Source organism: Denticeps clupeoides, chromosome 19 (assembly GCF_900700375.1).
Source record: "Denticeps clupeoides chromosome 19, fDenClu1.1, whole genome shotgun sequence".
Lineage (NCBI taxonomy): Eukaryota > Metazoa > Chordata > Actinopteri > Clupeiformes > Denticipitidae > Denticeps > Denticeps clupeoides.
In genome coordinates, this window is record NC_041725.1 from 8543338 (window position 1) to 8560936 (window position 17599).

Genomic DNA, 17599 nt, shown 5'->3' on the forward strand with positions numbered 1-17599 from the left:
AAGGTTTATACTGAACACTTTATTATTATTATGTTGACAATAGTGAACAAAGCAGTCACCATGTAAAAAGAGGCAGATTCATCAAACATACGTCAATTTCTCCTGCTACAAATAACTTTTTCTTGCTGTGAATTCTACATGGCTCCATATTAGTCTCCATAAGCGTCACCGAGTAGGTGTGTCCAATCTTTTAAATGGTGGTGTAAATCCTGAGGATGTGTTTCACCTTGTACTAGCGAACAAACACCACGATTTGTACATAGTGCTGCGCTTAGCACCAGTTCGAAAACAGTTCCCACTGTGACACTTTGTCATGACACAAACGCAGACTGGGATCCAGGAGCTACGGCAGCAGAGACTGATGGGGTCACAGGTAACAAGGACAGGGAACAATGACCAAGTACGTTCACCTTCCTACTGATAAGATGCTATACAAGAACATCTACACCTCAACCCACTCTGAGACTACTAGGGGACAGCTGACTTGGGGGGACATTAGTCAAAACCACATGTCTCTGTTTCTCTGCCTGTTTTAAGAGGTGGCCATGGCTTGGAATGAGTAGACAGGGGATGACGAACAAATGACAGAGGGAGCCGGTGGTGCCGATATGACACTTGTGTCCTATGGATGGGAGCACAAACATGTTGGATAGCAAGTGATAAATTTATGAAAAGTCTTGGGCAAGTGACTGTTCCTCTGGGTGTGTGGTTATTGCATCAGATCAGTGGATGTTGCCATACACCTCGCTTTTCACTTCAAAATTCAGCTTTTACAACAGAAGAAAACAACTGAGCTGTGATTCTCCACTTTTGCCAGAGCATCTTTGGAAACTTACGAAACGGAGTGGGCAGGTTTGCCAAATGGAGAATTTTCCAACTGAATCAACACCCCCGCCGTCCCCCAAGTGCTGTGTCACTGTGTTTACATCTCTGTCAGCTTCACAATACACCACTGTCTTACTAATTAACTACTGAATACGTGCTGAAATCTCTGCGCATTGCCTGTGCAATCTGAATCACGCGCATTGTCCCTCAAAATAAACGTATTTATGCAATATGTCCACGCAGAAAATCAGATTTGTTTCACTGAATCGAGTCCTTCATCTGATCTATCATTGTAATGGCTGTGGTGAATGAACGTGGTAGCGATTAGATTTGGACGGGGTGTGGATCGTTGCCCGGACAGAGCTGTAAGGCCCTGATTGCACTCTGCATTCAGGCCAACAGGTTACTGCCTCCATATGAGGCCGTGACGGGCCAGAACCCCCCCGCAGAGCGGAGGGGTCGAAACAGAGAACCCATTTATCTCAAAGAGCATTGCTATCCATGTCTGGGTGTTCTGGAGTGTGTGTGTGTGAGGACTGAAGACAGCTACTCTGTAATAGTGAGTAGCACAAGCCTCCTCTGAGTCTCATTTGAGTCTCATTTGCTCTCATCCTGAGTTAGAAGGTCAGATTAATGTCCGGGGATGGAGATTTGTTGTGACAGGCCGGCATTAGGGTGAGAACTAGGTCGCCCTTTTCACTCCTCCATCGCTCCATCCATCCACTGTCACCTCTTCCTTTTTCCTCCTTCACTTCATGGGAACACACACACATTCCTAATCACACTGTCTAATCCAACAGGCTTTCTAGAAGGGCTTGCTGATGTGTTGTAACAAGATCCATGGATGATGTTTGTAGCCCGCCCTGGCTTTGTGGTTCCAGGTTTGGTTCACTGGAGCAGGCCTCTACTGTACGCTGTTTTACACTAAAGGCACCAAAGCTGCCGGTGTCACCTTGAAAGACAAACCAGACTTTACCAGGAAACACATCAAATACTGTAATTCTGCTACATTTGTGATCAGTGGCTCAAAGTGTTTGTTCAACTCTGTTGTACCTGTGGTACCATCTCTTAATAAAAATGAAATCTATTCATGGATTGCTGGATAGACGTCAGTGTGCAGAGCATAGAGAAAAAGACCAGCAACGTCTGGATGAGGAGTACTGGAGCAGTGGATTTGTTCATTTCGTAGTTCTGTGCAGACCTTTGTAAACTAGGAACAGCTGGAGGGTGGTCTTCCTCGACTGCTACTCTGTCAAAGGCCATGCAACCATACGAGGCCGCCAGTCCCAAATATGGCCTAATACAAACCATTCCCTCTCATTGCATTCTGCATACACACACACACACACACACACACACATACACATACAGAGTCTCAAATCATACTTACTCATTCTTTTAAAAAGCCAAGATTCGGTTTACATGAGTCACTAGTGCATAAACTCCCCATTGCAGCTCTTTTATTTAGATTTTTTTAACTAAATCTGCATATTTATTTAGTAACTCTTCAGAGTTTATTTGTTTACTAAGATATTTGTGAAGATGTAAGAACACATAAGACCCTCACAGCAGAATGTCTGCTTTCATTAAGTCTGTAATTTCCAAATTGTGTAAGTTGACGTAAATTACCATTTACATTGGTAGATTCTCACTGAAATCATCAAAACTATGAATGAACACATGTGGAGTTATGTACTAGCCGCCCTTTGCTCTGATTACTGCTTTGCACACTCTTGGCATTCTCTCGATGAGCTTCAAGAGGTCGTCACCTGAAATGGTCTTGAGAATCTACCAATGTAAATGGTCATGAAAATAAAGTAAACACATTGAATGAGAAGGTGTGTCCAAACTTTTGGCCTGTGCTGTATGAACGAGGGCTGTACTCACATGCTGCTCTTCTTTCAGACTCGGGCAGAGGCTTTGTGGCGAAGCTGTTCTTCTCCTGCCCTCTGAAGGGCCACTACTGTCTTTATAGCAAATCCAGCTTCTGCCTGTGCAGTCGACAGCCACACCTCTGGATTCAGGTCATGCTGCTCAGCCAGCAGGTTAGTAAACCACACACCACCCAAGAGGGAATAAATGTGTGTCCCTTGATATAGTCATTTTGACTGGATGAAATTAATGCTTACTTATCTAATACTGGAACTCTCGTGCATGTCATCATTCTGCCTTCACTGTTAATAAGCATCAATCTTTTAGGTAGTAACCTATAGCGATTTATTTTGGGTCTCATTTTCATTGAATATGTGTGCTCTCAGAGTAAGGCCAGTGAAGCCCTGTCCTGTCAGCATGAGGCGGTGATGCACCTTAGGGCCCTCTGGGAGAGAACCCAGCTGAAGGGCTCCCACAGTTTCCCCATGGCCATGACACAGACGGTTACACCACACAAGAAGGTAAGCCAGGGTCTCTCATCCACGATAGTCTCTTGATGTTGGGGGCAATGAGGGAATCAAAATAAATTCCTGTCAACTTTTGGCAATGATTGGGTTCAAATGTAACGAATCAGAATATTAAAAAATTTGCTGAAACTCAGGGCAAGGAAACCCGGTTGAGCAGCCTTTCCTGCTCTAATTGGCCTAGAGCAGTAAGCATGTGTCTGTTATGAGATATACTCCAGTGGAAAAGCTGTTCCTATGAGGGTCATAGGTCATCAGAGTCATTAAGCCTTGTTTACCTGAAACCATTGCTTAATGGCAGAATGATATAAGCAGAACCATCTGCTCTCGCGTACTGCAGACGTTACAGACAGGCTAAGTGGCCACTCGGAAATTGTTAGGAATACAGTAAAGATAAAAAAATGCAGCTGTTGTATTTTCTCCTTTTCTTCTTTTTTTGAATATCAGCCATATGGTATATATAAACATAGCATGTAATTGCTCACACACATGACAAAAAAGAGGGAATACTCCACAGTACCCCTCTCGGATGCACTCAAAAATACATCATTTTGTCTCTTGTTGCTTTAATGAGACCCATGGCTGTTTTTTTTTTTTTTTATTAATAATCCTGTTCATTAACCATCTGGAGTGAGTTCAGCTCTCTAGTGACAATTTTAGTTGTCTGTCCGTTACATTATACTGCAAAACGATGACCTTACAAGTTTTAAAATGGCCATCCTCTCAAACCTTGCCCCTTGAGCCGAAAAGCAGCTTTTGTCTTATCGAGTGCAGTCTCTACACATCGACCTGGGTTGGAAGTGTCCTGGAGAAACACCTGAGCTGGTGGAAAAGCAAAAAAAGTAACTCATTGTTCTCAACGAGTGTGGCCCAGTGCCTTTCTTCATTCGTCCATTTTTATTTCATTTGATAGAGTGAGGTTGAAATATATTCGAAATATGCAACGAATCATTAACAATCACTGAGGCTAGACCCTTCACCAAGTACCCTGTGTTCTGATTCTCATCAACTGGAACTGGCTAGAACCTTGAGTACTGGTTCAGAAAGAACTGGAACATGTGCATTTGAGATTGAGCAGGAAGTTCCTGTGCCACTCGGTTGCCCTATAGAGGAAAGATATTCTCCCTGTCTCTCACTCAGGCGCATGTTCGTGCTTCTGAATCCACTCCAGATTATTGACTTTGTGCTTCTCATGGAACTGAACTTCAATTTGGTTTCTGCTCGATTATTAGACTCATCAGACTGCTGGCTCTTTTGCCCTGTTTTAGCTGTGATGTATTTCGTCCTCTTGTCTGGATCAGTGTGGCTGCGTCTGTGGTTGTGCACCATTCCAGGACAATTTCATTTATTTGCTCTAAAAATAAAATGATTTCTTTCAATAATAAATCTTAATCTTTTTAAGAACATTAAAAGATTTGCTGAATTTTACTGAATGTAAAACACATTTCTTTCACTACCCTCTCAGGCCTATCTGAATGAAAACCACATGTCTGTCTGGGAGCCACAGAAACTGAGTTGATGTTTCAAAGGCATGCTGTTCACCTTCCTACTGATAAGATGCTATACAAGAACAGCTACACCTGGACCCTACACCTCGACCCATGCTGAGACTACTGGGGGACAGCTGACTTGGGGGGACATTAGTCAGAACCACATGTCTCTGTTTCTCTGCCTACTTTAAGTTTTTATCCCCATGCTGAAGACAACACTACATAAATACCCGTAATCGGGATGAAATGGAAAGCTACCAGTTTACAAGGCACCGTGGCTGACATGCACACTCAGCAGAGGCCAGTTCTGCAGGGGAGGTAGTTGGGCTCCAGGGGTCAAGAAAACCATCCTGTTCTTTTTAGTCGCGTAGAACAGAACATAAGTGTGTTGAGGTCACTAGCACAGCCACAAAGCAGTGAAGGAATTATTTCCACATGTTTTTTCCCCTCTCAAAAAAGTGAACTTGACAGGGACAGACCAAAGAGAACAATAAATGAATACAATTGTGTGGTAACCATATAATCTCTCCTTTGTTTTGTTGTCTGTATGGGACAATCCTTGTTTCTTTATGGCTGAATGCAGATGTTCAATAAGTGAATGGGTTATGAATACCTTGTAATGTATGGAGTGCAAATTCTGTTTTCAATAGAAGTTCATTTGGCTGCCATTGTTTTCATGTTCTTATTCTGTGAATATACATATGAATAATTCTGATTCATATGTACATTCTGAATGCAATACTATCTTTCAGGATGTTCTGTGCTTTACAATGACAATCATTTCACTTCTCTTTCAATAATCAACTTATCACTGCTAAAATCATCCTCTCCTCCAACCAACCTCCATCTTGGTTTCAGAGCCTGTTTCAATTGGTCGTGTGACCAGAAGCTCTATATGCCAATAATCATTTTATATGTATGTATTATTTATAGTATTATAATATAATCTATTATTATATAATAGATAAATTTTTTGTGTTTTTTACTTTATAATTGCAGACACTGACTTTAGCCCTTTAGTGATTGCTTTTGGGGACAGGATGCAGTGCGCGGACAGTCGAGGTCCAAAATCCGAACACACAGGTTCAATGTCAGGACCGGCAACTCATAACATTCGACTAACAATGTCTGCATCACAGGGATTTTTATGATCAGCAACCACTGATAGGTTTTGTGTATATAACCCAAAGTGTCTTATCATGAACCTTTCAATTTAATTAGACCAACAGTCTCTATAATGGATTACAATTTTAAAAAAAATTGTAATTTAAATACATAATTTTAGGAGAGTGCGGAGACCATTCATCACCTCAAGCTTGATTATTGAGTCGCTTAGCATGGTCAGCATGAGAACTCATGACTGATCTGTGGCTATGCAACCACATGCAGCACAATTTTTGGTAGGTCCTGACCAGAAGGCCCACAAGAGCTTTCATTTTGGAGATGCTATGATCCAGCCATCTAACGATCACAGCCATCTAGTCACTTTTATTCCTTTTTAATTCTGCTTCCAAAACATTCAAGGACAAAATATTCACTTGCTGCTTAATGTATTCCACAAACTATGCTTCTAGTACTAAAAATAAAGCATTGTGCCACATTGCCCAATATCAGCATGGTCCCTGCAGTGATTGCCCAATCATTTGGAACTCAGAAAAGGACTACAAATGAATAAAGTTAATCATCTGAGTAATGGAATAGGTCAATGATATAGAACTCAGCCACTCCATCTTTTTGACTTGAAGGCAGATTATAGACAGAAACTTGAGGTTTGGATAAGAGCGTATATCTGCACAAATCCTCTTAAGACTATTCCATTTAACATGGAATATGGTGCACATAAAGACCAATGTTGATTCATTTATTTTGAAATGAACTGCATCGATGTTGCTGGAAAATGTTCCTGTCTATATGCACACGTTTTATCTGTGGCAGATCTCCTGCCTCCATGCCATCGCTTAATATGTTTACATTTAACCCAAATGTAGTTAAGGCTCCTGCAACCAAAAATTCAATCAGAGCTCAACATGTTGAATCAGAAGCAGATTGGTGATAGGGACCCATGGTGGCTGCCAGAGCTACCAGTGAAGATCCAGGTGTCCAGGAGGTCACTCCAATGTAATAGTATTCAATGGGAGATTCCAGTCCTCTGTATTATAAAAAAAAATACATGTTTTTATTTCTGACTCTGGTTTTATCTCCTCTTGTATGAGATACAGCTCATTTGGTGGTTTTGTGTGGCTGTAAAGTAAAGAGCAAAATCAAGATCATGTTACCTTGACACATGCTTCCATTGCACTACACTGGGGATTAGTGAGTGAAGACAGATGTAGTGATCAGAGTAGGACCATGTAACTGCACCCCCTGGTCTAACCAGGCTAATGTTCTGTCAGGGCATATGAACCTGCAAGGGACATGTAAAGCTTTAGGAACGTGGGTGACTGAAGATGTGGATTTCCCTTCCTGAGGTGAAGACAGCTGTGGAAAATAATGAGGCGGTGCTTGTACTCTAACCCTCTCCGCCCTTGGACACAATTTATTGTGACACTCACAGCTAGATTTGTGATTATACTTCTAATCCTATAGAAATTTGGCCATAGTTCAAGTATTTTTCTTTTAAAGCTGTTTACATGTTACTGAATATTTTATACATTGCAAAAAATTAAGACAGTAAGGGCCGGTTAAGACATGGCTGTGGAGGCATACCGCAATGTGCTTGGAATGGGGACATAATATAAAATACAAAATACAACTTTGCCTCAGTGAACTATTGAGAAAATTTGAACAAAAGTGTATTTGCCATTTTTTACTGTCAGAGTCCACAGGCTGTTTTATTTAAACCAGATAATCTCCATGTCACTCTCAATGTGAACCTCTTTCCTAAATTAGTCTTTGTCATAGTTTTAAACTCAAAATCAATTAACATCCCATTAAATATTTAATAGTTCGCTGCTTTGGGATATTATTATTATCTTGAGTGGGACTTGTGGGCTCTAGAAACAATCCCAAAAACGGTTTTTGTCAGTGTGATCAAATAGGAATCAGTAATCAGTTCAGTAGCACATGTCAATTTAGAGCAAGTGCAGGCAGTTCTCACCTGTAAGTTATATACAGTACAGGCCAAAAGTTTGGACATACCTTCTCATTTAATGTTTTTTCTTTATTTTCATGACCATTTACATGGTAGATTCTCACTGAAGGCATCAAACTACGAATGAGTTATGTACTTAACAAAAGGTGAAATAACTGAAAACATATTTTATATTCTAGTTTCTTCAAAATATCCACCCTTTGCTCTGATTACTGCTTTGCACACTCTTGGTATTCTCTAAATGAGCTTCTAGATGTCGTCACCTGAAATGGTTTTCCAACAGTCTTGAAGGAGTTCCCAGAGGTGTTTAGCACTTGTTGGCCCCTTTGCCTTCACTCTGCGGTCCAGCTCACCCCAAATCATCTCGATTGTGAGAATCTACCAATGTAAATGGTCATGAATATAAAGAAAACACATTGAATGAGAAGGTGTCCAAACTGTTGGCCTGTATTGTATGTTGGGATGTTGCAGCAGTTTTTGCATCATTGTTGTATTATGTAGTGTTGTCTGTCTAAATCACATTTCACAAAACTAATGGCAGAGGATTTTAGATGTGCTGTTTCTTTTCAATCTGTCGATTGACTAAGATTTTTTTTTGGTTTCCTGATTTAGGATTTGGACAGTCTTCAGATCCATTTGGAGGAGGTGCGGTTCTTTGACCTTTTTGGCTACAGTGAGGAGATGGGAGGATGGCTTTGCTTTATGTGCAACAACCCAGAGAAGGCCACAGGTAAAACAGTCAAATCAGGCCCAGCTCTAACCCTTTTGAAGCCTTAGGCTAGATTTTAGGTGGTGTCCCCAGAAAGCAGCGAGAACTGTGCTAAGGTGAATAAAACAAGTATATCCCTTTGTTCAGCCTACCGACAATAAAGGAAAGTTGCCTATTATTATTATTATTATTGTCATCATCATTATTATTATTACATTTACATTTACAGCATTTATCAGACGCCCTTATCCAGATCGACTTAAAATCAGTAGTTACAGGGACAGTCTCCCTGGAGCAACTTAAAGTTAAGTGTCTTATTCAGGGACACAATGGTAGTAAGTGGGATTTGAACCTGGGTCTTCTGGTTCACAGGCGAGTGTCTTACCCACTAGGCTAGTAGTAGTATGGTACTACTACCATTATTATTACTACTACTTAAAAGTGTTTGCAGGTAAAGCAGGTATATTCATGTGGGCTTGTTCTTTTCATATTAAGACACATTCATTCCAACACTTTTTTCTTCTTCTTCCTTTCTTCCTTGTGGCGCCCCCTGGATGGATGGTTCTCTTAGCATGTGTCTATATTGCCTATGCCAGAGGCCGGTCCTGGATCAAATGCATAAAGTTATCAGGTTTTCCCATGCAATACAGGGTTAACATCAGATAATGTAATCAATTAGTCATACACTTTTGTAACATGTGGTGCCAACTTTACTTTTCTAATAAGGTACTTTGTGTCTACTGCATAAAATTCCTTATGCCTTATCTTCAAACTAACCTCCTGAGTTAAATACAGCATGTTTTGTTCAGGCTGCAAATCAGTGACAGTAATACAATATAATAAATCAATATACCATGGTAGAGTTAAAAGCTTTATGGTGGGTTTGTTCATGTCCCTTCATGTACAATGATGATGCTTCTTCTCTCTGACCAGATAAGGAGTGTCATGTGATATTGTGGTATCAACCCGGCTTCAATACAAACAAACTACTCATTTGAAAATGCAAAAGATGACTTTCTGAAGATGAATTCTTGATAAATTTGGTTTGAGGTTTGCTTTGGGAGTCTATGGGGTGACACTCAACCAAATGGTTCTGGCTGTTCAGTTGGCTTGCTGTCTGTGTATCCTGTGGGGGGATGTTCCCCACACAGCCATATTTCAGCTCTTGATTGCCCTACGTGCCGTGTGGTTGTGCATTAACACAATCCCATACAATCCACTATAGAGTTCTGTTTGGTCCACTGGCCAACCAAAATGTGTTTACCGATATTAAATTACAGCAAACCAGATCTCGGAAAGTAGTGCTCATGCTATGAAAGAGATGTTTTTGGTTTCAGTTATGTATTTATAGACCTGAAAATGTTTTTCAAAAAGAGTTTTCAGAGGTGTATTTCACAACATAGAAATTCCACAAATGCCTGCTTAGCAAATCTGTATCCTCGAGCTTCATACAGGATTACTTTTAGTGAAGCATGTAATTGCATAGTTTTTATTGAAGCCAAACTGGAGGATGTTTTTGTTTAGAGGTACCACAGGATGGTCCTTTGTGAGGTGACACGTCTGAACCCTACAAATCAATTTGCTTATTTCACAAGGGCCAGCGAACTGGCAAGCTGCTCTTGTCAGTCTTACATTACCACTACCTTGAGAATTAGGGCGTTTGCCCATTTTATATTTCTGTTCCAGTGTTACTAGAATGTATTGAGAGGTAAAGCATTTTGATCAATGCACTTCTGCAAGGAGCCTTAAACAAGTTGAAACCTTTAAACTTTAAATCAATTAAAACCGACAATTCCTGATATGTACTGAAATGTCATAGATTTTAATGGGAAACCATTGGTTGGTTCACTAAAAAGCTATCAAATGGATCAAAATGTCAGGATCCGGTCCGAAATGGGGGTTACTCCGGTCCAGGATCCGGACCGGAGTTTCATTGTTGTCATGTGTAATGTTCCCTAATCGTTCTCACCTGTGTCAAATGTATAAAGCTGCCCTGTTCGTTTCTGTCCGCTGTCAGGTCTTTGAAGTTATGTTCCGTGTTCACCAGTGTCTACGTCTCGGATGTCTCCCCTGTCCTGTGATTCACCATTAAACCCCTGTTCCGTGATGTCAGGTGAAAGCGTCCTCCATTCCTCGTCATTCCTCGTCACTCCTCGTCCTCCTCTCCATTCACCCGCCGCGTCATGCCCGCATGGACATGACACAAAAAGTGATTCTGGTAGCTGGAAATGTTTTTACCACTGTTTCACCCTTTCATCAAAAACAATGACATTTCTAAATTACAGTAAACTTTTGAACACTATATTACCTTAGCCTCCCCATATTACTTGGTGTTCACTAAGCTAACCAGCCAGTCAGAAGTCTCATTCTCAGTGTGATTCTTTGAAGGCCATTTAATATTCCTATTGCATAAGACTTCTCTTCTTGTAATTTTACCCTGGTCAAGCATCCAGTGAAACTGAGTTGCTTGATTTTCCTTTCTTCACAGCAAGCCAATCATCTGTCTTCACCCACTTTTACTAAAGTACTTCCTTGGCAGTACTAGAGGTCACTGCTATGTGTGCATCTACATTTTTACCTCTGGAGAGAAATAATAACTGAATACTGATGACCTGTTTGCTACGTAATCTTAAATGAGGATGACTGCCAAATGCTCACTCAAAAAATTTCAATAATTCATCCATTTACATTTCGCCTGGTGGCTCTTGAGTGAAGGCTCTGGGAGTTTGCTTTATTTGTCTGTCTTGAAGTCTGTAGGAATGGGGGAATACATTATAAAAACACCCTCTTCCCCTAGGTCCAGACAATATAACTGAATTTGTTCAAGCGCAATGTGAGTCTTTCAGCCTTCTCGACTGCCAATAAACTACTCATTTCTTGAGGCAACAGATATGCATTGCTTGTCTTTAAAGCTGTAAATCTATACTACTTGCATATATTTTTGTCACGTTGGCTGGACATGGAGAGGAAGCAGGACGCATACACACGACGTCACAAGACGGGTTTAATACATAACTCACAAGACAAGGTGAACATCACCAAACAATGACCTGACGGCGAACAGACATGAACAGGATAGTTTTATACAATGATACACAGGTGATAACAATCAGGGAACATTACACAGGACGAACACGAAACTCTGGTCCGAACTCCGGACCCGGAGTAACCCCTGCCTCAAAGGCACAACCTTACCCCTCTCAAAGGCACAACCTCCAGCAGTGCCCCACAAAATGGTCCATGAAAAGGGGGAGGAAGTCCATAAGGACGAGTGGCGGCTATCCCAAAGCACGGCTCATCCGTGGGGGACTGTCATCCTGTCCGCCGTCCACAGCGCACGTCACTCCGACAGTCTCCGGCACGTCCCGCCGGGAAGTCCGCCGCTCTCCTCGTCTCGGTTAACGCCGGGAGCACCCGAACTGCCCGACCGGTCTCCTTGACCCCACGGTAGCTTTTGTAGGCCGTCGAGGTCCGGCCGCACGAATTCGCCGGTACTCCACACCTCTGGAATTGCCAGGGGGAACATGGACAACGTGACAGATCCTCTTGACCCCACGGTAGGGGGAAGTTCATACACGGAATCATCCTCCCGACGAACCACGGCTCCTTGGATCTCAGCTGCGTCGGCTGCATCCAAATCCAGTCGGGTCATTCTGTCACGATGGCTGGACATGGCGAGGAAGAAGGACGCATACGCATGACGTCACGAGACAGGGGTTTAATACATAGTACACATGACAGGGGAAACATCACCAGACAATGACCCGACGGCCAACAGACACGAACAGGATAGCTTTATACACTCATACACTGGTGAACACGATTAGGAACATGAAACTCCGGACCTGGAGTAGCCCCTGCTGGACCGGATCATGACAGTTGCATAACTTGCCCGTGTCACCTTTAGTTCGAAATAATGACATCTAATGGAGTTGTTGCAATATGCATAAACCTGCCAAAATGTAGAAGGTTCTGAGCATCCATCACCGTGATTCTTGGAGTATGTTGCTGCGAGACCTGAAGTGACGAATGACATAAGTGAATGGAAACACAGTCATGTCGCAATTTTGTTTTATGACATCTTTTTAATACATTGCCTTAGTTTTGCACAAATCTGCAACAGCAATGTGACTAGGCGATTTATAAATACTGTCTTAGTCACAAAACATAGTTTCTGTTACCTAACTTTCATCAGGTGCTGTCACTTTGTCACCTGCAATGTTTCGTTGTACCATACAAGACAGTTATCAGCTCTAGGACTGTGAGCCTCATGTAATTCAACTGTTCTGGACACCTCATCAGCATCTTTTTCTCTTAGACCGAAAGCTGTAGTATCTCCAATGGCTGGAGTTTCCTGTTTTCCAGCACCTCTGTTTCTCCAGCTGGGTCAGGGCCTGTGACACTGGCTCCCGCTGGGCTCCAGCAATGCTCCCTGAGGCCAAGGGACACATTGCTTGGCAAAGGTTACACCATTTGGTAATCACCACAGTTTGCTCTTGCTTAATCGGTTTCGGCACCATCAAAGCGACGTTGACACACTTCTGCTTTGCTCATTGCTGCAGCATTGAGACGAAAACAATGGCCCGCTTTGTGCTGTCCTACAAAAGCTTCCTGTTTAAACAGCGGTGGCTAACACCAGGCCTTCTCAAAGCATAAGCAGTTGAGCAGGGTCTTGGCAGGAAGGAGTACAATGACCAGACATGAGGAGACCAGAAAGCTTCTTTCTTTCATGTGTTCAGAACATTGCGCCTCCTTTCCCCTCTTCCTGGGGCGATTTAATGGTTTCTCCCGAGACCGAGATCTGGCTAGGAACACTGGGCCACATTAAAGGGTACACAGAGCAACTCGGTTCTCCTCTTGTCCCATGGCCAGTGAGAAGGAGAATGTCAGTTGGGCAGCAGGGCTCTAAACAGCCTTTCAGTGTATCATCTGTCACTCATGACTCTGTTTGTGTGTGTGTGTGTACAGTGAGCATGTACTGCAGCCCGAAAATCGATGAAAACCAACACGGCTGTTTAAATTACATTGGCGGACAAAGCACTGGCCACGTTTTTACCCCCAGAAACAATAATGCTGTGTTTTTCTTTTATCCTGTTTCTTTCTTTAAGTTGTCAACCAAGACGGGCAGCCGCTTATCGAAGGCAAGCTGAAAGAGAAGCAGGTGCGCTGGAAGTTCATCAAACGCTGGAAGACACGCTACTTCACCCTTTCCGGCAACCAGCTCCTCTTTCGGAAAGGCAAATCAGTAGGTTCACCTTTCACCTTTTGGACCAGCACATCATCTGTTTTTGACATCCTGCTCTTTCTACTTAAACACGCTTACACCCTTCCCCTTTCTCCACTCTCCTTCCCCCATTTCATACAAATGCAGTATTGTGCATTTAACAGCACTAAACGTAGCTAAAAGTATGCAAGGGTGACAAAAGTAGGTAAATGAGACATTGTTATATTGAATCTTTTTTTTAACTGAATGTTTAAAGCCATGTCTTGTTTAAGGTTGAAATTATACCTTCAGATCTGCATTTCACTCCTGCCATTACTGCTTAGAAAATATTGCGTGAAAGGACTGTGAACTGTGAAATAATGCTGTTTTTTAAACTGACTCCCTACGACATTCTGCACAGAGGGGCTTTAAAGGGTTTTATCATCTATTTTGGTCTCGTAAAAGACATATTGACGCTTGAGATTTGGGGAATTTGAGATTTATATGCTGGTTTGGGATCATGCCCAACTCTTTTCTAACAACATCCAGATATCTAATAATCCTCCCAGTCTCCCGACTGTCCAGCGATAACCACAAGTGGATTATTCTCTTCGTTAATTGCCTGTGCTCCTCATCCATTTGTCTTTCTTTTCTTTTTTTTTTTGCCCTGACATCATGATCCTTAGGCTGCTATGTCTTTAGTTGAGTCTATGAATTTCCTCACTTTGTGCATGAATGCATGGACTATGGCTCCTTATCCTTGTTTGTTTCCTTGTAATTGGGACCAGACAATATCTCGTACCAACTACCTCCAGGGCTGCTGGGTGAAGGATCCAAGCTCTGATTGTTTTCATTTTAATATAAAAGACAGAGAAGGAGCAGCAAAGCCTAAATTCCTTCTTCCCAGCATTTGTTCTCAGTCCCCATCAGCTGAGGGCTATGTAACCTGTGAGAATGTGTGTGTGGTGGAGCCGCAAGACTAACTTGGTGCAGATCCACCCCCATGGCTGCCAGGGAGGGGAGGAAGTGGGCAGACCTATAGCTGTGATCTCCTTCCACTTTCCTGTACTCCCCATGGGCCATCTGGATGCATTAAATATGAGAGTTTATAGGCTTTGGGTTTTTTCATTTCCTTCGAAAAAAAAAAACTCATCCATAATTTAAGGAATTTTGAGGGAATGTTTGTATCTGTTGTGATGTAATAGTTCTTCTTTAGCCACTGGCTTACATCTGAACAGTGGCACAGTGTCACCGCTCCTCTGGGACAATCATGTCATGACTGTCATCCATGAGGGGTTTGTCCGATCTCTGCCCACAGAAAGATGAGTTGGATGACAGCACCATCGAACTCAGCAAAGTGCAGAGCATCAAGGTGGTGGCCAAGAAGAGGCGAGACAGAGGGCTGCCCAGGGCGTTTGAGATCTTCACAGAAAGCAAAACCTACGTGTTGAAAGCCCAGGACGAGAAGAACACGGAGGAGTGGCTGCAGTGCATCAACGTAGCTGTGGCTCAGGCCAAAGAGAGGGAGAACCGCGAGGCCAGCACCTACCTGTGACATCCAAGACTCTTACCTGCTGGAATGAGGCAGTCTTCATGTTTCAGGACCTCCTGAACTCACCAAAAACAAGAAGGGGCCAAACCACACACATATAACCACAAATATCCCTGAATGGCTCGTAACTGAACCTGTTCCGTTCTTCTGTGGAACAGTCTAGGTACTAGAAATGTACAACATGGAACAACTTACCTGCGATGCATTGGGTGGTGTAAAATGTATATTCTGGGATGCACATCATCTAATGCCATTACTGGCCGGTTTTAGACAAATGGACTGGATTTTTTGGAGGCATTGGCATATTTATGTCTTTCTACTGTATGTTTTTGTGGATTTTTAAAACCGCAGATAATTTTAGTCTACTGATGAGGCAAATTTATACTGATATGTTGTAATTGTAATACAATGAATTCTGATTACTTAATTCTGTATTGTATTAAGTGTGCATAAATGAAATTGCTTTATTTAGTGAAGCTACTCTGGGACATTTCCACCGTAAGGTCAGTTAAAAATGACACAGTGATTCGGTTTGTAAATCTAAGTCTGTTTATAAGTAAATAAAAAAATGCACTGTAGAATTAAGGCCCTTTGTCTATTAACAAGCTTTTTAGTATTAACTTGACCAAAGACATATTAGGATACATTGGCCCTGTATCATAAGCAGCTCATGCAATCAGGCCACACAGCCAGGCCAGATTTGCTCTCGCACCACGCCCATTGTACCCAAGACTCAACGCCTGCATCACTAGCTGGGCAAGTGATGATGTTATTTCATTGCTGGGCAAGAAGTAAGCATGACCTGAGTGGCATTGCATTTTTTGAGCGATAAATCTCCAATGGGACCTAAATGAATTGGTGGTTCAGGCTTCACCAGTATTGACGTTTGCTAAAGAAAGACTCATGAACATGGAATTCACTTTTTTTTTTCAATGCTGCCATACCTTTAAAGATGTATGTTTTACATTGTACCTATTTGTCTAAATGCCTTGAGTTACATAAAGGTACAAAGAACCATTTTTCTTAAGAATGAAAGAAAAGAAGCTCTTTCTTAACTAATGTTGTTGCCATATTTATTAGTGTATAGCGCTCTAATGAAATTGTAATGAAGGAACAATTCACTGTGAAAATATATATATATTTCATGAAGCATTTTTTTCTATCTTTAAAAAGAACAAGTATCAATATTTTGTCAAATGTATTTTAATATAGATGATTAGAGCATAACTGAGAGTATGAATAAGCAGACTTGTAATTACTATTGTTATTTAGATTATTTACATATTTATGCAGCGACGTAGCTTAGAAATGTTTAAAATATTAAACAAATTAGCATGTAGCACATTATATAACATTATATAGAACTCGTTACGTTAAATCTCTGCATTTTCTGCCATGTCGCATGTATTTCCTGATGTGATAATCACTTAATGCATTTGAAATAGCAATAAAAATACAATACTGGTTAAAATGTTGGGTTATCTTTTATCCTACAAGCATATTTTTAGTGCAAAATTCTGAATTTAGAAATGTATCCGGTTTCTAGTAAAGCAGAAAGAATTGATTTTACTGTATATTTGATGCTGTTTATGTTGTTCTAATAGCAATACAGTTAAATCATTCACTGACAAAAGTGAACACACCTAATTTATCACACCTAATATTTTAGCATTATAATAATGTGAATAAACCTGCACAAACCTGCTGTCAGTAGAATTATAGTAAAATAAAAAAAATAACTTATAAGCATAAATTAGACAGCTTAGTTTAAAGGAGCAAACTAATATTTTTAACTACTCTAAAAAGAAAAAAAACATTAAACAAGCAGCTACATTTTACTTTTTTTCAGTGGATCCATTCACTATAAAAAGTGATCAATATCTTAAAAGTGCATCTGTCACACCTAAAATTTTAGCACTGGTGTAATGTAAATAAACCAATCAAACCTGCTGTAACCTGGTTCATTTACATGTGCATCAGTGTGCTCAATAAATACTTCAACTGAATAATAATAATTCATATCAGGATATGAGATGTTAAAGCCTCTCTTTGCATATGAATATATAACATGCAGTAACTGAGCCTTCTCCTATGTGTTGTAATAAGCAGGTTGATCTATGACATTAAATAGCTGATGCTTGGATGTTCTGCACGACAACTTTTCTGTAAGGCTATGCTTTCAGTTCCTGTGAACAGAATGGTCTTTCAGCAGTGGGACAAACTCTGAAGGCCAAAGGGTTCTGTCTCAACATGGACAGTGAGGGGGGACATGGCATCATGTCTTGTATCAGCCTGTGTCTATTTTGAGTTCAGGGTCCTAACCGAATTACCAT

At 41.3% G+C, this 17599-nt stretch overlaps 1 protein-coding gene across 6 annotated transcripts in view; it reads left to right on the plus strand.

Annotated features, from left to right (window-relative positions):
• The window catches only part of veph1 (ventricular zone expressed PH domain-containing 1), a 65669-nt gene extending 49159 nt beyond the window's left edge, over positions 1 to 16510 (plus strand). For 4 of the 6 annotated variants that reach the window (XM_028962367.1, XM_028962368.1, XM_028962369.1 and 1 more), the window contains exons 10-14: positions 2731 to 2870; positions 3084 to 3218; positions 8415 to 8532; positions 13620 to 13756; positions 15033 to 15269. In XM_028962367.1, coding sequence (XP_028818200.1) covers positions 2731 to 2870; positions 3084 to 3218; positions 8415 to 8532; positions 13620 to 13756; positions 15033 to 15269 — 767 coding nt within the window. Of the gene's footprint in view, positions 1 to 2730; positions 2871 to 3083; positions 3219 to 4686; positions 5157 to 8414; positions 8533 to 13619; positions 13757 to 15032 lie in introns of those variants that run through there. The other 2 variants (XM_028962372.1, XM_028962373.1) reach the window with 2 other exon arrangements.
• Positions 16511 to 17599: the final 1089 nt, after the last annotated feature.